The sequence below is a fragment of the Phalacrocorax carbo genome, chromosome 1 (assembly GCF_963921805.1).
Source record: "Phalacrocorax carbo chromosome 1, bPhaCar2.1, whole genome shotgun sequence".
NCBI lineage: Eukaryota > Metazoa > Chordata > Aves > Suliformes > Phalacrocoracidae > Phalacrocorax > Phalacrocorax carbo.
Genome location: NC_087513.1, coordinates 55,177,982 through 55,202,443, shown reverse-complemented (window position 1 = coordinate 55,202,443; position 24,462 = coordinate 55,177,982). Strand labels below are relative to the sequence as shown.

Genomic DNA, 24,462 nt, shown 5'->3' with positions numbered 1-24,462 from the left:
TAGAGACCAGAAAATTGCTGAAAGACTCATGGTTCCTCAGGTAAAGTTGGCAAGTAGTATTTTCACAGACATTACCTCAACATCTAAATGTAGCTTTTTTCGTACCTCTACTACAACTAGGAATGGATGCTACAGCTGCAACACAATCTTTTTTCACCTAAGTGGCTAGCATGATATTCGCAATTACCAAACTGACATAAGACAACATAGGAAAATGGGAAAAAAAAATTAAAAAAGGGTAGCAGAAACTGATCAATGACAACCTCAAGTAAACATTCCACGTTTACATTTTAAACGCTTATGCTTTCTGCACTGCACTTCTGGTCTAGTATTTAAGAGACTTTCGGAAAGGCTCCCATACATAGAACATCCAGGTATTTAACCTTTTCCCTCCTATGAAAAGCAGTTTCATACATTCGTATTTATTTCTAATCTATGCTGTTTCAGCAGGAGAGGTTTATCAAAAAGAAAAAATATCTAACAATCTTCTGTCCTAACAATGACTGAATTCTGTGTCCCTCTGGGATCTCATTCCAGAGTCTGATAGCCTCAGAAGAAAATGTTTTTATTTCTTTGTGAATTTTGTGAGCTCCAAATACCTCTAAATAGAGCAGACCTGTTGACAAGGACAGAAGATGCACTCTGCTGCTGACCTATAGATGAATCACCCCGAGCAGGTAATGACCTGGGGTCTACATGGGTTGCCTAAGAGGTCAGAATAAGATCTACATGTCCACTATACACCTGACATTCAGCCTACAGCAAGAGACTTTTGCATCTCCCTTCTAAGGATTGAAATAGCATGAACAGGTGTGTTCTTAAGCCAAGGACTTCAGTGCTACATCAGATAACTAAGACGCTACCTCTCTTTGTCAAACTGTACTTAGGTTGATATACTCTTTGTATGGTCAAATAAGTGAATGCTAAGAAATGTTTCTGATTATTTAAAAAAAAGGCTTTATACATTCTGTAACAAGAAAGTAATTCATCTAGGTACCAAACAGCTGCAGTCATCTATATTTTAGAAATATCCTTAAACTTTTATAAAGGGGACACTATCACTGATGTTTCAGACCTTATTACAAATTCTATTTGAATAGGTAAATTACCTCAGAATAGTAACTTATTTAACCCTGCCTCTGAAGAGTAGCAGAGCATTCAACTACTTGATCTTTAGGACTTAGGCTCATGAAAGAAATCAAAAGAATTTACCAGAGCATTACAGGAGTCAAAATCTATTACTATAAGCCATCCCTGTGTTTCCAGTTAGATTTTCTCCACTATAAAAAAAATAATAAGATTTATATGGAGATTAAAAAATTACATTTTCCTCAAGAAGCACCAGCTTTAGTTTTACTTAAAGTACCTGGCCCAAACCACATTTCTGTATGAGATTACTCTCCAGATCAATTAAGAACTTTGAAACAGAATTGAAACCATTCAAGAAAAAAAGCCAAACGTCAAGGAAATTTCTACACTTGCACATCTCATACCCTTTATAAGCATAAGGAAACTGCACACTAGAGACAAATATTAAAGAGATGACAGCAATAACGTAAACTTTCTAAAGGGACTTTTCTAGTTTGTATTAAACATGCTGACTACAAAAGTAACATCAGTATTTAAGACCAATGCACACTGCTGATTAACGAACATCCAGAGGTTAAGATCACTTGTACTGTACAATCCGCTTTGAACTCCCAAGTCTAACCTATTAACAAGCCTCCTCAATGTCAGTTCTGTTCAGTATATTTCAATCACAAACCAGAACGAACACTTATGTGTCAACGCTCAGCATTATAACATGCTTATAACAATGGTTTATTCGATCCAGCATCTCTCACTGTCCTGATGTAACCTAATATACTACTAACAATCCCAGTGCGCTGATGAGAATTACCCTTTAAAATCCAACCGTAACCTCCAATCTCAAACTAATGGTGCAATCCATGCAAAGACAACAACAGGCATTTCCATGCTGTTGACTTCCTGCATTAAGCATCAACCAAAACCGGTTAGCTTGCCACTCAAATTTTTGAAGCATGAGTCCCAATGTGTTGGCAAGGGACTCTGAAAGCTTTACTCATGAAGAGCTACCAACCGGGTGGAATACCGGGTTAAAGTCTGCGTATCAAATTTCATTACCAAAGCAAGCCCTGCAAAACAAGTATTCAACATCATTATCTAATTGAGGCTTATGCAGTCACAGAAGATCCTGTTCCTGCTACACACTGAACGGGCAGCTAATTCTGATATTCTTGTCACTAACACCAGATGAGTCTTTACCATAACACATTTAGAATACACTTCTGAGCAGGATTGCTTCTGGTTTACACAATGACTGAATTAATACTTGTGAATGCAGCATATAATGAAACCATTTTTTAGCTAATGCATTACAAGTGGAACAAATACAGGAATGATTTTCTATGAGGTATGAATATGCCCATTTGTTTTTTCATAAATGCCATTTCATATAGTGTCCAAAATCCAGAGTAGAAAAATCCTTCAAGTCCTTCATTGTTCCCCTCATTTTTAAGGGCAAAAGTACCAGAACTTTTTAACAAAGGCAGCCAATACACACAATTCACTAAACATGATCTTAAAGCCTTCTGTTCACTCCTGATTGACAAATAATCTTTTCATGAAGTTTATGTGTTGCTACTCCTTTCAGATTTGTGTCTGAACTGATCAATTCAACATTTTGTGTAGGTTTTGCAGAAATTTGTGTATATGAGATACTTTTTCTGCCTTTACTTTGCTGTTGATCCATATTTGAAAGAACAGCTCTCCAAGAAGGCTCTTTGCTCCCTAACCTGGCTCTCAGCCTGAAGCTACCCAAATGGCTAGCAGTCCTCCAGTAATGGACAACAACTTATTGAAAGCTGACTTCAAAAGCACATACCACCTTCCACCTACAAGGGTAAAGCAAAGCTGAAACCAAAAGCTATGTACCCTCAAAACACCAACCTCAGCCTACCACCCATCCTTAAGTACACAGAGAACTCTTCAATAATCCTATTTGGAAACAAAGAAATTAAAAAATGTGTTACAAGTTCTGGATTAGACCTCTGTTACTATATAAAGGGTGCCACCAAACACAGGATGATTTAAAGACAAGTACAGGGGTGTCACTTCAACTGCTCCCAAATGAGGACAGAAATCACACATCAGTAACCGCTACTAAGGATAACTGAAGTGGCTAGGGTAAAACAGAAAAACTGATTAAAATGTGAACAGATGTAAAAAGGATATTTTAAGTTTCAATGCCAGAAGATGATGATCTAGAACATGGAAAGTGCTTTGCTAGTAACAGCTAAAGAACCAAATTAAGGACTCCAAACACAGTAGTTCAGCTCAAAAAGCTAGCAGGTGAAGCAAGAGGTGCTGATCAACACCTCATACATAAGGTTTCTGTATATTTAAAGGCTCCAAAGATTTTTCTGCTAGTCACACAGCATAGTATTTGTTAGGATGCTTGGGAGAACATTTTCATGACCACATGTAAGTCTCCGAAGCACGTACAAATTTACCTGTCTCTTAAGAAGACTCTAACTTTGCTGGTTTTTCATATTTCTAGACTATAACCTAATTTTGATGTAGTGGCAATTACTAAAAAAAACCAAAACCACCACCACATTTCTTTGCAACAGTCAAGTCTTGGCAGCTTCAAGATGTTGTGTTGTTCCAGGGCCATTTGGATCTGCTCTGTGTCTGCACTACTGTCAGAAGTGATGATCCTGCTCCACCCTCTGCTTCTAACCAATTCCTCACACTGACTCTAGCACTCATGTGGCAAGGCAGAGCAGATAACTGACCTGGCAGAAAATAAGCCAGTTGAGCAAGACAAGCTAATTTAAGATAAAATGGGATCTTTACAAGCAGGCCTTTTAAAGAAAACTTAGCAATTTTTTCTCATTTCAGCTATATTCTAAAATAAATAAAAAGATAGAATTCCTGGCATAGTAATATCAATAGTTAACATTTCACCCAATTTGTAAATGACTCCATTTATTTAAAACGGTTATGAACCTATTTGTAAGGATCACTCCTTTTTCTAGAGTATAGGGATGGCAAAACCAGGGTTTACCTAAGCATACTATTAAAAAAAAATGTTTAATCAATTGTTCATTTGAAAATTGTATTAAAAAAATTAAAATCACACTTTTCTATCAGCTTATTACTAATAATTCTGAGTGACAAATTCCCACAGCTGTTGTCAACAACAATAAATTCAACCTGAACTAACCTTTTAACTATTGAACATAAGTAATAATAAGTCCTTTAGTTTTATTGCTAACCGTAAAACACCAACGTGAACAAAACGTTCATATGTAAGTACGTAAGATTAGCACCTGGTCTTCAGCACTCCTTATTTCTCAATATTTGGGAAACCCACGTTTCAGTACTACTATAAACTATTCAGTAGTTTATATTAAAGCCTCACTAAGTATGTCAGGTTATCAGTACTTGGAATGACATACTTCAGAGATTTTTTTCAACCTGCAGCCATGACTATATTAAATTAGTCCAGCTTTTTACTAACATCAAGATCTAAGCCACTTTTTCCTTTAAATTTTAGCAGGGTTCACATCCAATCCAGTTTTCTACTTCTTGTCAGAAGTGTGCAAGAGAAGTTAACGTTAAGTATATTTAAACTATTAAAAAAAAAGCCACACACTTGTTTTTACATAATGTGCTTTTCCAGGTGCATAACAGAACCATACCTGCCATTTACAGAACAACTTAATTGATTGACATTAACAATACAACTGCTTTTTAGATATCCCAGATGAATTCTAAGAACTGCAGCTCACTGGAAACGCCTAAAGAGCATCTGCCAAGTCCCTTCTGTTTGTTTCACTTCTCTGTCAGGTGTCTGCCACATGAGCAAAGGCAGGTGCGGCGCAGCAGGGCACTGGGCAAGTTTTGCCTCAACACCATATCCTAGCAGGTACCAGGCAGCAGCTCATCACACATTGAGCGATGCCATGTGATTACAAGCGCGTCTATCCCACCGCCAAAATTCAGCCAAGGGAGGAAGCAGGTTGCCAAAGCAAGTCACAAAGCTCTCAGTTCTCCCAGCCCGCAAGCACAGGGCCCTCTGGGAAAGGATACGGCAAGGGGCAGGCCCAGAGCCGCACACCTATTTCAAGACAGCCACATGTTGGGCAGCTCCATCTGAAATGAGAAGGCTCCTGACCAACACAGTTTATTTTTCATAAATATCGTTACAGCCAGGGGGTATTCAAAATTAATTTGGCCAATATGTAACTGTGCTTTGTAGGTGTTCTCAGAGCTTACCAGCAGATCCATAAACACATTTAATCCTACATCCTCTGAGCTTCTCCATTCCAGCCCCAGGGACACCAGTTATAATGTGTGCACAAAATTCCACAAATTACAGCCTACAGCTCATCTCCTAAAACCATGTTAGAGCATCTCATCATGGAATTTTCAAAAGCATTTTCAGAGGATGTTCCTGTTTGCTACAGATGATACTATAAGCTCCAAAATAGTAATACAGACTACGTATTCAGGCACCAGCACTGGCTTTGAATTTACCTCTGAATTTGTTCTACTCCCAATAAAGAGATCAAATATTTGATCTGCCTTTTCTAATATAGGCAAGGACTTTAAACTTGCACATTCTAGGCTCCTTCAAAAACAAACAAAAAACCCAAAAAATAAAACCCCAAACCCCCCACAACCCACCCAAAACAAAACAAAAAACCCCAAACTGTGTAAAGTATAAAATTTTGTTGATCAGGAAATTAAAAAGCTTGGTAATTTTGAACAGCATAAAACACAAATATCACCCAAGAATGATTTTTTTTTTTTTAGAAACATTGTAAAGTCTATTGTGCTGCCAGGCAGAGCAAAATCAAAGGCAACAGGGACAAGTGGTGAAATGACAGCTACGATCTACCAAGAAATGAAAAAAATCGCCACATGCTAATGAAAAGCTCTGTGATTTGCATATTACTATAAATAGAGTATTTGTCACAGGTGATAGCAGCATGAAAAAACCAAACGACCCTAGACCCCACTACTCTCAAGGTTAGCAGTATTTCAATGACCTTGAGCCTGGCCTTGAATTTAATAAGTACTAGCTCTGCAGAAAAGGATGATTTTCAATACCTGTGCACATTTTGATTTAAATAATGTTCCACTGGATTTTTATTTAAAAAAAACCCAACACTACAATGGCATTACACTAAGATCCTCAATTCCCCACTTAATACAATAATGGAAGCCAGTTTTGCAAGCAGTCTGTTCTTCTCATCCTTCCCCATCCTGCCAGTTTCATTTAAATGCTTCCTCTCTAGCTAGTTAGTTTCTAAACAGTTCAGCACATGCGGTTTGGGAATTACGGGGTGGGTGGGAGAGGGGAATACGATTATCAATAAAATAACCGCTTTCTCACAAAGCTAAAGGAAATCTAGTCTGAAATTGCTTTTCCTGGTTTAGGTCTTAGTCACTTAGCATTAAATGACAGGTAAATGACAGGGTCTTCTCCCACCACCCAATCGAAAATACATTCCTAAATTTAAACACCCCACCCTCTTTAAACCTTCTGTGTAGTCTTAGGTAGCTCTGAGAAAGAGATCTAGGTGCCAACACTGGGAAGACTTGAGTTTCACAAGCACAACGTTACTTTGCCAAGCACTTAAAGAGACATGCAGCCGCAACAGGAAATATTTGAAAATCTTCTGGGGCAAGACAAAAAAAACACCCAAAATCAGATCCTGTACGATGACTACTCACTAACCAGCCTTGCTCTGGAAGGCAATCCCTGCAAAACAGTAATTTTCCAATGAGACTGTCACACCCCTGTTTAAGACTTAAACACTTAGCAGAAAGCATTTGTTATATACTGTGTATGTGAAAACTAGTTACATTCATTTAAAAATTCTAGATTATACTAAGGAAAGCTGTCAGGTTACCCCAGTACCAACAGATGGCCAGCACACACAAGGTACCTCCCAGTTCATACATCCTACTCAGTGCATGGGATAACAGGAAACCACTAATTCTGCACGAAGCTTCAACAAACATGTAACACATCTGCAAGAGTGAGTACAAGATGCAGAACATTTAAATAATCTCTAATTGCTGTCTACCCTCAGGTGCAGTATTCTCTTGTTTATGAATAAAATACTACACAGCAGATCAGGAGCTACTCTTTTCTAGCAGCCCCCAAACTACCTGGACTTACAGACAACTGCCAGTTCAAACTCTCCTGCCGACCGCCACACACACTGACAAAAATTCTGAGATTTACACAGTGGTAGTCTTCAGTTCACTATGCGACCGCAGAGCGATCTGAAACCTGACTATATATCTAGTATCTCTCCCTCTTGAGATTACTGCCGCTAGATGTTAAGCTTTTAGTTGACTCTTTGGGACTTGTTTGTTTTTAAACGAGTTTGCCCACTGGGGTTAACTACACTTTCTTTCAGAAAGCAAAAGCCGTACCCACCTGCTGACTGAAATGATGGTTTGGGTCAGACTTTAGACAAAACTATAATAAGACCAAAAAAACCAAAAAGCCAACCCAAAAACTGAAGTGCCTGTTGGTTTGGGGGATTTTTCGGTTTGTCCCCGCCGTGGTCCGAGCCCAGCACGCTGCTGCTCCCCCAGCGGGCAACGGCGCGGGAAGGCTCCGCGGGCGCGCCTGTAGCAGCGTGGTCCCGCCGGGAGCCCCGGGCACGGCGGGGAGCGGACCTTAAACCGCGGCTGAAAGGGCAGCGCGGCCTCCCGCCGCCCAGATAGCGGCTGGGAGTGGCGCCCGGCTCCCCCGAGCCCCAGAGGCGGCAGCGCCGAAGGCCCCCACCCCGCCGCCGACCCACGGCCCCGGCAGGCCCCGCCTCGCGGGGGGGGGTGGGCAGGGACCGGGCCCCAGGCCTGCCAATCACGGTGACGGGCCGGCCGGCTGCCCGGTACCGCCGTGACCTCGGGGGCTCCGGCGGCTCCGCTTCGCCCACCCCTCCCCTCCCCGCCCCGGCCGGCTGGGGAGCACTTACCGTCCCGGGACGTGCCCATGAGCTGGTCCAGCATGGCGCGCATCTGGGCCTGCGCCGACATCTTGAGAGCGTGCGGGGGGCCGGCCCGGCCCGGCCGAGTCACGCCAACAGCGGCCTACAAGGCCCGAGGCCCAGCGCAGCGCTCGGCCCTCCCCCTCGCGTCACTGACGGGCCCGGGCGAAGCCGCTCCCCCGACGCCCGGGGCGGGGAGGGGTGTGAGGGGAAGCGGGCGCTGCCTCCGCCTCGCGCTCCCGGTGGAAGGCGGAGCGGGAAACCTGCCTCGCGCCGGCCTCAGTGCTGCCGCTGCCGCCTCGCCTCGCCTCCCCCCTCCGCTCCTCCCGCTTCCTCTCACGCCTGCCACGCGCGCGCGCGCCGGCGGTAACGGAAACCCGCGCGCACGCGCCCTGGACCTCTCTCGTCCGCTCCCCTACGTCAGCGCGGACGGGCCTTGGCGCCCGCTGATTGGTCGCGCCCTGCGGTGTTCGGCCGGTGACGCACCGCGCGGCGAGGGTCCCTGATTGGACCATCGAGACATTCGCCGGGCTGGGCCGCTGGGGCGCGTTGATTGGCCGGGCGGCCCCGCTTAGCGGCTATGACATCACGGCTTCCCTCAGCGGAGGCCTGTTCCTTGTCGGCAGCGCCCGCCGCGGGGCGCCCCTTCCAGCTGCCGGGAAGGAAAAGGCGGGCAGCGACCTGTCCGGCGGGTCTGTCCCGGTTTGTTGCCGCTCTGAGGAGAAACCCGACCGGAACGGTTTCACGAGGGTTGGTTCTAACGTGCCCAAAGCACGTGGCCGAGCTGAAAGTGACGCAAAGCAGGAGGGGGACCGGGGCTACGTAACTGACACATCCTGCAGCCCAGCAGCCCGGTCCATCTTACGCATCCACGGGGCGGGCGCCTCTTCCCTTCGCTGGGGGGACGCTCACAGAGCGACGGGAGCGAGCTGAAACTAAACAGCTGGCCGGCCGCACACGTCTGGGCTGGGTAGGCGCGGGCATGACGGGGCACAAACGTCTGAGCTAGCGCTGACGGGGCGTGCTTGTTAAAGACAATTACCTTTGCCATTTGGCTGACATTCAGCACCTTTTTAACGGCTGCGTTCTTCTCTGAAGCTGTCAAGGGCAGTCACGGTCGAATCGGTGAGAAAAGCTCCTGTAATATCCGCATTTTAGGGAACCTCCCTTAAAACTGAAGTTACCGTTATGCGTTGCAGCTAATTCAACTTACAGAGCACCAAGACCCAGACTCAAAAAGAATATTTTCACAATTTCTAGCTATCTTAACGCCTGCATTTTGCGACTATCCCTTTCTTAACCATCCTGTTGCCACCTAGTGACCAAAAGCCGTTAGTGACGGTCACAAGGATCAATTTAATCGTCCACGACCGCGGTCGCGTTCAACTTTTATGGTTAGCTTAATACGAGTGAGAAAAGTCAACATTAAAAGCCACTAAAAAACGCACCCCCGATTATCTCGACTTGACAAGGACTTGCAGAGATGATGCAGTGCTCAGACAGGAGTCTTCTGTAACACATTTAGGAAAAGATTCCCTGCCCGGTGCTCCTCAGCTATTCAGAACATGGCCCAGCTTTGGTTTTTTTTCTCTTTTAGCATAGAAATTTACTTTTATTAGTCATTAAATTACTTTGGATTGAAGGGGAAGTAACTGGAAGAGATACAGTCGAAGGTTAACATTTTCTCTATTTAGTACCTTAGTACGTTTAGGGAAAATTGAGAAATTTTAGTTATTATTTGTACCCACACCATACAACCTTTAGCTCTAGGTACCCTTTAAAGACCACCTATTTCTGGCCAGTTTTCAGCTTTTCCAGAACTGGTTTCAGTGAGCCACTTATTATTCCTTCCAGAGCAATATACTACAGGCTTTGGGCAGAGTGAACCTTTAGTCCATATGGAAAGTAAATTGCAGAATGCAGCAGCTGCATTAAATAACTCAGAACAATAAATATATCACAGCCATTCTCAGGGTCTGATGACTTCCCGTACCTGTCACCTACTGAGCTACAAATAGGTTGGTGCTTTCCCACCTGTGATATCAACACTTTTCCAAAAAAAACACTGCTGTTTAACTGGTGAGATGCTGCAAGCATTGCAAACTGGATTTTTGGCCTACAGAACCTTAAAACTTGTAGTTCACATCTCTTTACCTTACCCAAGCAGCCCAAATCTCACCAGTGTTAAGGATCTATTGTGCCCATCCACTACACTTTGGGGATTAAACTATCCCTGACTTTTAAATACAGGGGAAGGAGAAAATATAGATTTAACTGAAGTGATTCTATTTGCAGTGTTTTTCTGACAGAATACTTTGTTTCCCTGGTAGTAAAAAAACAAAACAAACAAAAAAACCCACAAAAACCCAAACCCAAACAAAAAAACCCACCACACACAACAAACAAAACAAAAACCAAAAACCACAAAAACAAAAAAAACCCCAAACATGCACTCTTTTGTTGTCCTTGCTCCTCCCCATGTAAACAAACCTCACATTTTTTAGCCATTGTAAGTCATCCTTATCACAGATTTCTTACACATCTTGCACAATTCAACTCTCTTCTGAGAGGAGAGCAGGAACAGTTCAAACCAGTATTTATTTTCTTATAAAAAGAAATTTGTTGATCCAGATTGCAAGACAAGAAAATGGCAGCGTAATTTGTGTATCTAGTGTAACTGGCAGTTATCAGTTCACTTCAGTTTTTCTGAGATTCACAGAGCACAAGAAGAGCATAGGAAGCCTACAGTCGCAGAGTCGACCGCTCAGAGACACAAAGAAACACATAATCCATTAAATCTCTTAGAATTATTACTGCTAGCTCACCACTACAGGGAAAAAAAAATCTTCAAGATGAAAAAGGTTCACGCTACTGCAGTCCTTGCCAGAATCTGCTAATGTTCCAAATAAAGGTCCTTCACTCTTGGGAGTAGAAAATTCCCCATACACACGAAGTGGCTGGAAATCCCTGCACTAGAAACAACTTCTCTTACCAGAGATTCTCAGGGGGGAGCCAACAACCCTTGCAGCTCTTCAGACAAAAGAGTTTAGCAGTGAAGGCTGTCACGTTTTCCCACTACAACCAACGTTCCCCTCATTCGGTGTAGGTTGTCTATCGTACCACGCATTCTGATTGAAGGGGGGTGTCAGGTGTGCTTAATAAACTGAGAAGATTCCTGGTTATGGCTCTTTCGCACCGCACCCACAAACTAAAATGGACAGAAAACACAACCTAAAAAATCGTAGTGTAGGATATTTATTCAGGAATAAATAGGGAACGTGACACAATCATCCTAAGCCTTCCCTCCCGGCTGCTGGGGCAACCTGAAGCCCACCAGGCCGGCGACCTCCTCAGGCGAGCGCTCCCCTTTGCCGTGGTACTCCCGGTGAAGGGCCGCGTGCTCCCGGACGCTGCGGAGCAGGCAGAGGTAGGTGGCAGCCTGGAAGTGCAGCTCCTGCTGGGCCCGGCACAGCTTCTCGCTGGTGACCTGCCGAGAGGAGGGAACATAGACCCGCAGCGTTCACCTCCCCCACCGCGGACGCGGGCTCCCGCCGCCTGGCCTCGCATCGCATCGCCTCCCCCGCGGGGAGGAGGCTGGAGGGAGGGAGAGACACAGGGGAAGCCCGCGCGTACCCGGTGGGCGCGGAAGGCCGCCACGATATGCCGGTAGGCGGGCATTTCGCGATAGGAGCGGCCGGACCGCTCGTTGGCGTGGCGGAGCTCGCGCAGAAGCCCGCGTAAAGTCCGCAACGGAGAGCCCAGCGCCGCCATCTTGCACCACCTCCACAGTCTCGCCGCGGCGGCCAATAAGGAGGCGAGCGGGGTGCGCGGGCTCCCACCCTCGCGGCCTCGGCCTGTTGGGTGGGGGAGGAGCCACCCGCCGCCAGGCTGCGCGCGGCGCGAGTTGGCCGTTGGGGCCGGCCGAAGGTAGCGGAGCGGGGTCACCGGGAGGCAAGCTAGGGGCTCGTCCCGCGGCGGGAAGCCGGGCTGGGCCGTGGCCCTTCCCCTCCTCGAACAGCCCACGCGTGTTTCTGAGGTCTCCGGTCTTATAACGATTTACAACTCGTTAGAACCCACGGGTCGGGGGGACGGGACACGCGCTCAGAAGCCCCAGGCGGCGGAGAGCGGCGGCTCTGGAAGGGCGGCGCGGTTCGAACGTTGCCGACCCCTTGCGGGTCGCGGCCACTCCGCCTCAGCCCGCAGGAAAAAAAACGCCCACCCCAGATGGGACTCGAACCCACAATCCCTGGCTTAGGAGGCCAATGCCTTATCCATTAGGCCACTGGGGCTGCCGCGAGAGGGGTGGGTCGATGCGGGTACTTCTCTGCTGACGCCGCCTCTCTCCCTTTTATGGCAGGTGTCAGAGGCCGCTGACTGGGCTCGCGAGCCGGAAGGCGCCTGCCGCGCAGCCCCCTGGGAGCGCGGGGAGGGGCCGGGGTGGGAGCGGGAGGGCTCCCTTCAGCCCCTTCAAGAGGGAGGGTCCGCGGAGTGGGCGTTGAAATAGCGCACCCCAAAAGGGGAGCGTTCCCTTCTTACAGTAATCTTCCTGTAGCTTTAAAGCGCTTCTCCTTGCTCGCAGTAGTGCCTGTGTCCCTGCCAACCCCCCAGAACAATGAGAAACCCAACAAAAAGCCCCAACCCTTCAAGTGAAACCTTTTTACATCTTCATTTTTGTGAGAAAACACAGAGACAGGGCTAATATGTACATTCCTCTTTATTTAATACAGCACAGACACATGACATTAAAAAAAAGTACACTCATGAAAAAAGCCTGTCGCAGTTAGGGACAGGGAACAGCTACGCCAAATTGAGTAAGGCTCCTACTGCAGAACAGGGGTCTGCTGGCAAGGTTGGATCCCAGAGCAAAGTCTGCTGCCCAAAGAAATAAAAAAAAAAATAAATCTTTGCACTCCTTTCAGGAAAGCAGAAAATAAAAGGGCAAGTTCCTCTCAGAACAGGTGGAGGCAGTGTTATCTGCAAGGTTCGCAGGATACAAACCATATTACGGTGTTTGGACCAAAGCACTGATAAAATGAGAAATGCTCTCCAGCTATTCTTGCAGAGGGCCAACAGTCCTGACTGCTGAAAGATCAGACTTCTCAGGGATATCAAACCTGAGTATCCAGAAGGAGTGAAAACATCAAGTAGTCACAGAGAAGAGAGTTAAAATTAGTCTCCCTGATAGGGCTTTGCTAGCCACAACTGGGAATGTGCAGGGGAACAAACCAGCTTCCCAACTAACAAAAGACTAACAGCCATTAAACTGACCACAACAATATACACATTCGGAACTGATGCGGGCTTTTGCGGCAGCAGCTTCTTCCTTTTCCTGCTTCAGTTCAGGATCGAAATTGAGCAGGCACCAGTTCCTCTGGCAAAGAGCCTTACACACTTTTAAAAAAATTAAAATACAAAAAAGGGAGACAGGTGTATTTACAAAATCCATGGCTGGTACAGTACATCATTTTTAAGACACACTAAATGCTACAATCTTTCAGGTCCTGAGATTATTACCAAAAAAAAAAAACCAAACCAACCAACCAACCCCAACAACTCAAAACTTGTGTTCAGGTCCAGTTTTATACGGAAACAAATCACACACTTAGAACACAGTACCCCTTGAAGTTATTGGAACACATCTCCCTAAAAATCCAAAAGAACGTGGTGCTAACCACGCAAATGTAGCTGCATTTGGTTGTTCAGGCTTGTTGTCACAAGAGGGGAGCATTTCACAGCAGAGTTTCTCTGGAGAGCTCATCAGGTAAAAGTACACAGCTGTTGGGATCCTCTCTCCATCACTAAGCCCTATGATCTGAAATATGTGAGTATTAAAAGGAGGAAGGTGACCTTGTAACAAATTCGTGCTGGACTGAGTAAAGCATCACAGGAATCACCAACTCAAACAGGTTTGCCATCTCATAGTAACTGCACACTCCTTTGTTTGAAGCTGAGGAATGCAAAGAATTCTAGCTGTGATTTAACATTTGTTTATAACAAAACACTTGGCCAGCTGTTTGTTCTGAGCTACCTAGTGAAAAGTGGTAAATACTTTGTCCATCTGTTTCTCAGCCTTTCATTGTCTTGGGGATCACAGCAAGTCAGGTAGAGTCAAGCTGGCTATATCCAAACTTGCTAAAATATATATATACACACACTCTAAATGTGACACCAAATAAAGGCTACTGAGGCTGAACCTCTGTTGAGGGGAGGATCCCCACTAACATTAGCTGTGCAGGCAGTTATTTGGACGCTCTGTTCTTGACTGAGCCTCTTTATCAGGCAGAACTAAAGGGACTTGCACCCACACTTGGTTTTTTTCCCAATGAAATATTCTGAACATAGTGTGTTTTTATCATCAGAAGTTATCACAGATGCACTTTTATTATAAGCACCTGGCTTTAAGCTAGAGAATGCCAACATTTTAATGATTACTCATGAAACGCTTCTAACCCTCAGTAAAAGAAGACTATAAGAGACAAATCACGTAACAAGGGTACTAGTTTAACTGCTAAAATATAACGCTGCTCAGTAGACTTTTGGGGGTAAAAAATAGTAGTTAATGTTGCAATTTTTTTAAAGAGTAGTCCAAAAAGAAAATTTCTCCATCTATTTCCAGTATGGATCTTGAGAACTATGCAAGAACATGGTACTAATTGCTACATGATGGAATCACCGGCATAAAACACACACTACAGTTCTCACCTCTGAGCTAAATTGTTATTTGTAGTTACATACACCAAGACTAAAAGATCAGTGAGAAATACCTGGGGATTGCGATTTAGGTTTTATTTAAACATGCAGCTACTGTGTAGCCGATAACTCCCCGTTTAGAAGCAACTTCATTTAAGTGAGAAATTGATTTAATTCACTTCAGATACTGGAAGGAAACCTGGGATGTCTCATTAGTTTCTCCCCAAATCCAATCTGTACATTAAAAACATTGCTCCAGCTTCTTAAACCAATTCTGAGAGCTGAATATTCTAAAAAACTCTCAGATTAAAACCTGTCACAAGAGGTGATTTTAGCTTCCCTCTCGAAGCAACTTCATGACACTTAACACTAGGTGTTGCACCAGTGAAAGGGTTTCTTTTTTAAAATACAAATTTCTTTCTTCATGTTAGCAAAAAAGACTTCTGCAGTACAGACATTCAAAAAATATTCCATTTTCTTTGGGTAAAACTTCAACATGTCTTAAGAGGGGTAGCTGGGGGAAGGAACGCATGTAACACTGAAACACGTAAATACTTATCTGCATAGTTGATATTAGTGACTACTAATCAAACTAAGGCCTTAGCTGGAAAAAGCTGAGAACACAAAAGTTTCTTCCCCCACTCCTCTGGTGAAATCTGGTAAGTCTCACAGCAGCTCTGGCTGCCTCAGCAGCTACTTGGTTTGGCCTGTGATGGTGGTATCTCCTGACTGGTTTTGGTTGATTCTCTCCCTCCCTTTTTCTCTTGGTACTAGACAGTAACAAACATAACTATCTGTTGATAAAATACATCTGCACGCTCTGCTGGGGGGGGAGTGGGGGGAACCAAAACAAAACCAAAAACCACCAAACCAACCCGCCAAAAACAAAACAAACCCCAAAACCCCCCAAAACCAAACCCAACAAAACCCCTCAGTATTGAGTACAATAGGAGTCAAACAGCGTACACTACTTGCTTTGGATTACTTCACCATAAAGAAAAACTTACTAGTTAATGGTTATTATATAAGCAGGAGATGACATCAAGGGAAGAGACTGAAATTCACTTCTAGATACAAAACATGTATTTGTTTTTTCCAGAGTTGCTTTGTAGAATTATAGCTGTCAAAAATGGCTACAAAATACAGACCTATATCCTTGACTACTGACAAGATTAGCACAGTTTTACTTATGAGGAGTGTGCAAAAACAGCTGTAGGGAATCTTTGTACTTCCCCAGTTTTGGGCCAGTTCCAGGCCATGCTGATCTCTCAGCATAACTCATAGCAGCAGCAGGGCTTTCTATGGCCCCAAAAGGCTATTACAGCAGCAAGGGATCACCAGGTCATAGAAAAAGGATGATGACACCACACCAGAAGTTTCCACAAACAAAGCATTCCCCTACATAACAGTTATCTTTCAGTGGCCCAGTAAGCATACTTCTGGCTGCTTATTTTGGCAGTGATTTCTTAAGCAGTAGACAGACAAAAGATTTTCACAACAGCTGCATTTGTTAAAAAAAGACTGCAACAGTCAACCATCATCACCAGCTACAGATTCCCTATCTCACAGATCAGCCTAGGATAAAAAGCATGTGTGCCCAAAACTAATTAAACAGCAGCAGAGGAGCCAGGTTAGGTCAGTTTACTGCCACAGGTGGATGTGGCAAACTCCACTGAAGTAACTTCACTAACGCACCTAAGGCAGATTAAGCATCACCCTCACTATCACTCCAAGTGGCTGAGCTACCAGCAATAGTCCTATCCTTGACTGGCACCATTAGATTGGTAGAAGAAATCCACCTATGGCCTAGTCTACATAAACGGGTTCACTCAAACACCAAGAACTGAAATAGCAGTTAGGCTATTATCTGTCACAGGAACATGTTGTATTTGATATCTTATTTTCTGCTCTCTAGATGGGTTCTCCACTTATGAAGGACTCTTCTGTTCTGGAAAGTAAATACTTCCTTTTCATATTGCAACTCAAAATTAGATCTTCCCCAGGGGAAGCACATCACAGAACTAGCACGGTCTAATGATGCATATGTTATGTTACCTTAAGTTTAGCACTTGGTCAACAAGTGAATTGCTAATTTCAGGTATGCATGTTTATAATAATCATAAGTTAGATCCTCGGCACAGAATTGTTAAAATCACTAGATGATCTATTGCAGATTGCTAATTTTGTCAGAGGACAAGGGAACAAGCACAGACACTAGAGTAAGAGGGTTCACTTGCAGCTACCACCACATGAACTTACTGTTCATTATATTAAGAGACCAAACCATTAATGAAATCTCAATAAATTGAGAAAAAGTACAACTAGAAAAGTACTTCATGGTGAATGATTTAGGCAGCATGTGAAGCGTAGCCAGGTTTAACTTCAATAAGCAACTGCACTCTTAAGAGGTTTTACTGAATTCCTTCTTACGTATGATGCATGGTAGAAAGTGACAACTTTGGTAAACTCGAGAATCCTTGCAATAATGGGCATCAGGCAGATGGGACTAACCACACACAAGATCCCTTGCAATTCACCGCAACACAAGCTTGTTACAAGCTGCTCTTTTAACCTTCTTTCCCCACCACCTCCTTGGGGTTGTCAGCCACATGTCTTTGCCTCAGGCTCAGCAATTGTGTGAAGTAGTCCAGTATTTAATAAGGTTGCCAAACAGGGCCTATGATGTTTTTACTCGTGACCTAATTAAGATCCAAATTAAAAACCTTCTGAGAAAAATGCAAGAAGTTTCATTCCCGTTAGCTACTTCCTTTCTCTCATGCACATTTACGCGCACTCACACACACACACTCTTTTATTGTACTGCCATCTTTGCACAAACGTTCACCTTTAAGTATTTAACAGAGCCAGCAGAATGTAGGATGATAAACAGGTTTCTCAGGAATATTGCTGTGTATGTGTGTGTGTGTGCACGTGGGTTAGTGTGAGAGAAAGAACACACAAGCACACAGAACCAGCGCCATGGTACAGCAGCTATGAAGTTACACACATTACACACTTTTTTCTTTACAAAAGGGAAAAAATAGTATAACAGCATAAAGCCATCTTGGCAAGCTTAAGATTTTCCTCCAAAATGCTTTCCAGCACTTCAGGATCTCTGAGAACAGTTTAAAGGGTAGGGAAATAAAATTAAAAATTAAAAAAAAAAAGGCACTTAAACAAAGGACAAAGGCCTGAATCAAGTAAGTCATGGAGGGTAACAGCCATTTCACCAGAGCTAGGACCAATCAAAACCTACCAACCTTTTTTTTAATTTCTATAAAATTAAAATTGCATAAAGTGTTAATTAATCAGTCATTTACCTACTGCTTTTACCTTCTGGTTCATTTTATGGAGAAAAAAAACCCAAACAAAAAGCAAGTGTCCCTTTAATGATTTCCTCCTGATTCTGCAGAAGTTAGGTGTGGGAGGAAGCTTTCCACAGCTTGTCTTGGCTGCAGGTCTTCCCTGCAATGCCATCTTCAAAGAAGTCCAAAACAAAAGCAGAAGAGGGACCACTGTGCCTTCACCAATTCACTCAAAAAAAAAAAACCAAACAAAAAAACCAACCAAACCAAGAAGCCAAACACCCCAACACTTCTAACCCATCTGTGGGAAAAAACTACTCAAAAGAAAACCAAACAAACTGTAAACTAGATTAAAATTTGCTAATAAATACAGCCAAAAGTTCTTTTTATGAATGTAGCAGCAAATGTGATAAAGTTAGTTGGAGTCCAAGATGACTCCCAGAGGGTTAATGGTTCACACAAATGATGGCAGCTTGGGAGAGTTGCAGGATTTCTCTGTTTTCATGTCCTCAAGGGTCTTGCACCAAGTGGAGAAGGAGTGTGGAGGAAGGGTCAGGTGATGGGACACTGGGAAGGAAACAGGCTCTTGGCACCTGTCCCACCCCCAAATCTGTGCATCAGACAACTTTGATCGGATTCAAACAAGAAGCAGAACCCAGGTAATTAAAAGTTACTTCTGATTAGCAGAAAACAGATGTGAAACCCACAGCATCCACACTTGTGACTTAGTTCATCACTATTAGTCATGTATCTCAAATCAACAGAGAAGGCTGGACAAAGTGATGTAGGCCATTTGCATCTTGGAGTGGGAGAACACTGCAGTTATAGTCCAAGGTATCAGGAAACTTTGCAGCCTGTGTTACCTCTAGCCTGCCTTCTTTCTTTGCAAGTGTCTCAAAAGGATTTAAAATAGCTACCAGGACTTTTGGGACTTTGGATCATGTAGCAGAAAATATTACGCAGATGGTTTTAACATCTAAAAACCTGTGTTTGAAATTATTGCTTGCATTTGTTTGGAGCTTTCAGTGAGCTTGACATGTTAGCTCATATACAGTCCCCAAACCAAGTTCAGCCCTGCTGCCTAGAAAAGACAGCTCTACTTGGCTTTCTTATTGCTTGTGAATACTGAGGGTTATTTAGTATGTACAACTACAGTTTATTTATTAACAAAGGCCCTTAAAAAGTAGTAAAAACCTGGGGGGAAATGTCTTTTGAAGAGCTGCTGTGCACAAAAGAGTAAAACATTAACCTAATTTTGCATTTGGATGTTGCAAGAGATCTTTTACTTCCCCATCCTGTTTATGCTACCTGCAAAGGTCTCTGGGAGCCACCCTATTATTTCCTTTGATTTGGCCTTGCTGGGTTTAACCAGGGAAAACAGGGAATGTAGACCCTTTCATTGCTATGTTGCTAATTCCAAAAAAGCTCAGGAGTGTAATGACTGAAAACAGTTACCCTCGGGGGGGGCTGTTTGAACTGGCTTAATGAACAATGTATGGTCAACTTCATTCTCATCACCTACTACCTATTTCCATAGTAAGTATTGGTTTACTTGTTTCCCAAGACTGAGAAACTCAATAGGCCACACAGACAGGACTACTCCTACCCTCCGTAAGATTTACAGAGGATACTCCTCAACTGGAGAGGAGGCATACTTCCAGGAAGAGAGGAATGTTGAAAGGAAATTTGTGCTGTGGTTAAAGGGCTCCCAGTCTAAAATTTCATTAAGTATGAAGACAAAAGATGGCAATTTGAATGAGATGCCTTGATGAAGAAAACATAGAAGAGGTAGAACTCTCTTAGGACAGGGTCTTTTAAATATATTGCTGCCTGATGGCTTACTGCTGCAACTCCCTTAGCTACATGCATTGTTAAAAAGCATCAGGTTTGACACAGTTCAGACAATCAGCATCCTGCCAGAACTTAGGCCTCAAAAAACAAAAGTTGTCTTCCTTCAACCCTTCCTGGAGAAACAAGAAAAAAAATCAGATAAAGCTTGCATTCTAAATAGTTTATGGTATTTTGACAGAATTTGCACAGTATTAAGAATGCCAGAGTCTACATAGCTGTATGTTTCAACTCTAAATAACCTTGATGATGGAGGTGCAAGCTTATCTAATCAACACACCACATACAAAGCATTAGCACTAGCTAAAAAGCATTTAATTGGCAGATGCTGTGGAGTGAAATTAACAAACTAATGCATCTTATTTTAATTCAATCTGTCTTTCACAGAAGTGTTGTGCAAAAACATTTATTGCTGAGCTCAACCCAACATTTTTATACTAAATACACAATATATATTATTTTAAATTCACGTATATATATTTATATAAAATTAAAATGAGCTCTAAATAGAAAAGAAATTGTTGTCTGGTCTAAGAAAAATAAATCACATGTAAAAGAAACCTGAAAGCTATAAGTTAATCTAGCAAAAAACATTGAAGATGCATTATCCATGAGTCAAAGTCTCTCTGGAAGGTGTGAGATAACCAGTAGTCACTGGTTCAATCTCAAATCAAATTACTGGAAAGACTAGCTACTAGGAATTTCAGCATCTCTGATCAAAGGAATGTTTTGGGGTTGAAGGAGAAGGGCATCATGTTATTTTATTTGCTCCTTTCCCCTATGATTTATTTCCATTTCTGCCATTCTCACCTTTTATCTGACAGCGCAAGGGACTCAACAGCAAAGTTCCATCCTAGTGTCGAAAGTGCAATGTGTGCTGGATACCTCCTAACCTTAAAAATGAACCAGTCGATGTATTGCTATCCCAAAAGAAAAAGGAAAAAGCCAGCTTTGCAGTCTTGTGCTACCATGTAAGGAAAAGTTCAGGTCAGGAACTCCCCAGGCTAGCAGGGGCTGGAAATGCTGGAGACAACCCATTCTGCCCCCAGAAGAGAAGGCACCTCTGGTCGCTTTTGAACGACTCCTCTTTGGCTAATGCCTGAAGCAGTATTAACCTGGCTCTGGAATAGGTCGCAATCAGCTTTCTTTAACTAGCAAATCAGTTTAATGCATGGCTTTTGGGAGGAGTTAGATGAAAGATGAGGAAGATCTAAGAAGGGGTAAAGAACTGGTTGTATTTTATAAAAGTCATGAATAGAACATTACTTAATTTCAGCAGCAGATAAGCACAAGGCAAACGAAAAGAAAGTTTAACAAATGGAAGGACTGAAAAATCAGTGTGCTTTAAAAAAAGATGTGGGAAAGAAATGCTAGTCTGACCAATAAAATGTAGGTTTCCTTTTCATGTAAGTGGAAAAATTTCCATCCCCTTCCTCCCTTAAATAAGAATCTTTATATTAAAAAAAATATATCAAACAAGGAGCAAGGGATTTCCCAGTAGTCTGTGTCTCACATCGTGATGTACCAGGAGTGTTTTTGAAGACAACTCTCTAATGATACTGCATACATCTGGAGGCTCCCTAAAGCCAAACAGCCTCGTAAAGCTGGAAAAATGCCCGCATCAGAAACTGCATTTGTGTAAGGGTTTAATTATAATACAAAGTATCCCAGCACCACCTCTACTCTACATAAGCTTTGGTCCACAACCATATAGTACACTCAGGACCTATACACAATCTTGTACTGGGCACTTTGGGCACTAATGAAGCAGATGATTCCACCTTACACAATGGATGGAGAAACCTATTCTAGCTCCTCTCAGACTTTCAACTCTTCACTGGATATCACCTGGAGGAAAAAAAAAAGAGTTTGTGCTGCTGTGGGTTTGACGATCAATTTTTTTTAAAAGCCAATCAGAGCAGATAAAAAAAAGCTTGTTTCTTTAGGCAAGATCAAACTATGACCAGTCTGCATGACCAGGAGGACCAGTCCTCCTTTTCCTTCTCTCTTTGATCAAGTATTGTTTTCTTTTTCTTCTTCCTCTCACCACAGTGCTTGGGATCAGAATATGTAAACATCGACAGAAACAGCAGCCCTGTGACAATAAGCACTTTCCCAACTGGGCAGATTCTGTCAGCCAACCAGAACTGCTTCAGCTCCCTTGCTTGTCCAGAAGTCACTGGTTTTTCCGCTGTAGCTTAGTGTCCCCTTTACTTTGGCCTCCATCTGTAGGTTAGAGACAGGAAAAGAAAGGGAAGAGTAAAAGTGTGAGTGAACTTTTATAACTTACAGCAAGACAGGTATTTGGCACATTCAGCTTTACCATCGCCAAAAAGTACATTGTCTTTACTGGGTGGAAGACTTTGCATCTTCTCTGTAGTTTATTTAATAGAAATAGCACTGTTGAAACCTGAGATATCATGCTTCATACCAAAAGATACCATCTTTCTAAAGATTAAGTTGCAGCTTGAGATACTGAAAAAATTTTTTTAAAGCCAAACCTTTCTTTAGAAGCCTTTACATTTTAATAAAAGCAATTTTAGTATTCAACCCATGGCATTCACTATGACAAAAAAAAATCAAGGTTGTACCAAATACAGCTAATTGGTTTGTTTTCACAGCTTCTTAGAGCAACACTGCTCAGTTTTTTTGGTGCTGAGGACTCTGAGAACAGGATTAAGAACCCCCACCAAGCCACTGCCACCCTTCTTGTTCTTTCCTGTGGCACAAAAAAACAACCACAAACCCAAACACACAAAAAACCAAACCACCACAAAACCAAAACACCACCAAAAAAACCTACACAAAACCCACTAAAGGTGTCAAAGAAAAGACTACACTCTGAACTGCACCTTCCAAAGCTTTATGATAGTTTTTCAGCTCTAAGCCTTGAAAAGGAGATTTCTACTTCAAGCTTCTCAATCAAAATATGCAACTTGATTTAACAAGGATAAAATTCCCAGGGAAGGCAGATCTTCCATTAGGAAACCATCACACTATTTACACATGTATACACTCTTACAAGAAACAGTAAGAAGCTTCTAGCTAGAAGGTCAGTTTCTCCTCCAAAGAAATTAAAACTGAGTGAAAAAACACCTTGCCAATACAGACTTTACACAGCCTGTAAACAATCATGTTAGCATCCAGTAAGCAGTATTCCTTTTTCTCCCACTAGTTGAATTTGTACATTTCAGTCTAGAGCTGTTACAATAAAGTACTTACGAAACTTTTAAACTTTTTTGTTCCTGACACTGAAGACAAGTAGAAAAAAAATTGTTCAGCTTCCAAATATACTAAGATAGAACATGTACTGTCTGCTGCTACCAAAACTTGTCCCTGTGTTGTGTCTTCTCTAAACCAATTTCAGTTCTAGCATACATTTTATTTCAGTCTAGGGCAGAAATCTACCTTTTAAGTTAAAGTAGTAAGAAAAATACTGTGTCTTTACCTGTGTAAGCTTGCTGCAAGTGAGCAGGCAGAGGTGAGTGAGACAGCGTTGCTGCGTGCTGAGCACCTGGCTGTAAACCCTTCAGTAGGTCTAGGAAAAAAAAAAAAAAGAGCAACAAAGATGAAAAATTAGTCTTAAGGACAGAGGCAGCCTTTGTGAAATAGGAAGTTTTTATTTTTATAGTGTAGCTATACTAGCATGCTAATTTGTACAGATTTCTGAAGATGTATCTCAACAACAACAAAATACCTGATAGCACTCTGGTGGCTGGAATAAGGCAAAAGAAACACACCTATACAGATATGGTTAATCGAAAGTCAGAGCAAGAACCATGCCTCACTGTTGGGATGCAACTCTTCATGTAATTTCCTTTAGCAGAAAGGCCAAAAATTTATAAAAGTTAAAAAACCTAAAGAATATCTTTTTAAGCAAACAGAAAAATTAAATGCCATCTTGGTTGATATTTCCCCATAGAACAACTGTTTGATATCTTAGGTTACTGACCTAAGAATATTTTGAGGTATCACCACATTAAGTCTTACTTGTATTGCGATATTTGGAGACTTTTAAGATGTATTCCTTTCTGAAGGGAAGGGATTAAAAGTTAACCCAAAAAACCATGTTCAAAACTGAGTATGTACTGTGAATATAACAGTGAAGTTAAGCTTATCAAAGGTGATTCATAACATTTGGATAGTTGCATAAACAAAGTTTTACCGGCAAAGTAGTTACATTTACTCTCTTGTAGGGATTTTCATTAACCAAGTTTGAGCCTCTCAGAACTTTTATTGCTTTCCTTCTTGATTTGCATTTTCAGGATGCATCTTTCCTTATAGCACAGTTTGATAACTAATTCCACTCACTCTGAGTTAGGCTGTGGTGGAAAGCCGCTGAGGTAGATCCCGAGGTGGTTGTCACTCCAGCTGTGTCCGTCCCAAAGCCAAGCAGCTCCAAGGGAAACTGGAAGGGCACGGTCACAGGAACAAGGCCACCCAGCATCCCAAACGGAGTTAATGGTGCAGACGTCACATTCTGACTGGTTACAGACAGGGGTGATGCCATGAGAGTCAGAGGTGAGGCGTTAGCCAGTAATGATGCTCCTGCTGTTGACTGTACAAAGAAAAGTAGTACT

At 42.8% G+C, this 24,462-nt stretch overlaps 3 protein-coding genes and 1 non-coding gene across 11 annotated transcripts in view; all 4 read right to left on the bottom strand.

The window, feature by feature from the left end:
• LUC7L2 (LUC7 like 2, pre-mRNA splicing factor) overlaps positions 1 to 8,451 on the bottom strand; it is a 35,416-nt gene extending 26,965 nt beyond the window's left edge. The window contains exon 1 of one of the 4 annotated variants that reach the window (XR_010373175.1): positions 8,028 to 8,451. Coding sequence is in view for 2 of the 4 variants with exons in the window: in XM_064453064.1 (XP_064309134.1) it covers positions 8,028 to 8,088 (61 nt within the window). In the remaining 2 variants the exon portion in view is untranslated. The remainder of the gene's footprint in view (positions 1 to 8,027) is intronic. The other 3 variants (XM_064453064.1, XM_064453055.1, XM_064453076.1) reach the window with 3 other exon arrangements.
• A 2,827-nt stretch (positions 8,452 to 11,278) lies between these two features.
• On the bottom strand, positions 11,279 to 11,905 carry FMC1 (formation of mitochondrial complex V assembly factor 1 homolog). Its single transcript, XM_064453087.1, has 2 exons — positions 11,673 to 11,905; positions 11,279 to 11,526 (listed from the first exon to the last, which is right to left on the bottom strand). The coding sequence occupies exons 1-2, from the start codon at positions 11,808 to 11,810 to the stop codon at positions 11,332 to 11,334; spliced, it is 333 nt and encodes a 110-aa protein (XP_064309157.1). The 5' UTR covers positions 11,811 to 11,905; the 3' UTR covers positions 11,279 to 11,331.
• Positions 11,906 to 12,255: 350 nt separating this feature from the next.
• On the bottom strand, positions 12,256 to 12,328 carry TRNAR-CCU (transfer RNA arginine (anticodon CCU)). Its single transcript has one exon. It is a non-coding gene; the product is annotated as a tRNA-Arg (tRNA).
• Positions 12,329 to 12,735: 407 nt separating this feature from the next.
• The window catches only part of UBN2 (ubinuclein 2), a 57,749-nt gene continuing 46,022 nt past the window's right edge, over positions 12,736 to 24,462 (bottom strand). For all 5 annotated transcript variants that reach the window (XM_064453010.1, XM_064453019.1, XM_064453028.1 and 2 more), the window contains 3 exons: positions 24,194 to 24,440; positions 23,331 to 23,420; positions 12,736 to 22,108 (listed from right to left, as the gene is read on the bottom strand). In XM_064453010.1, coding sequence (XP_064309080.1) covers positions 22,059 to 22,108; positions 23,331 to 23,420; positions 24,194 to 24,440 — 387 coding nt within the window. In that variant the 3' untranslated portion in view covers positions 12,736 to 22,058. The remainder of the gene's footprint in view (positions 22,109 to 23,330; positions 23,421 to 24,193; positions 24,441 to 24,462) is intronic.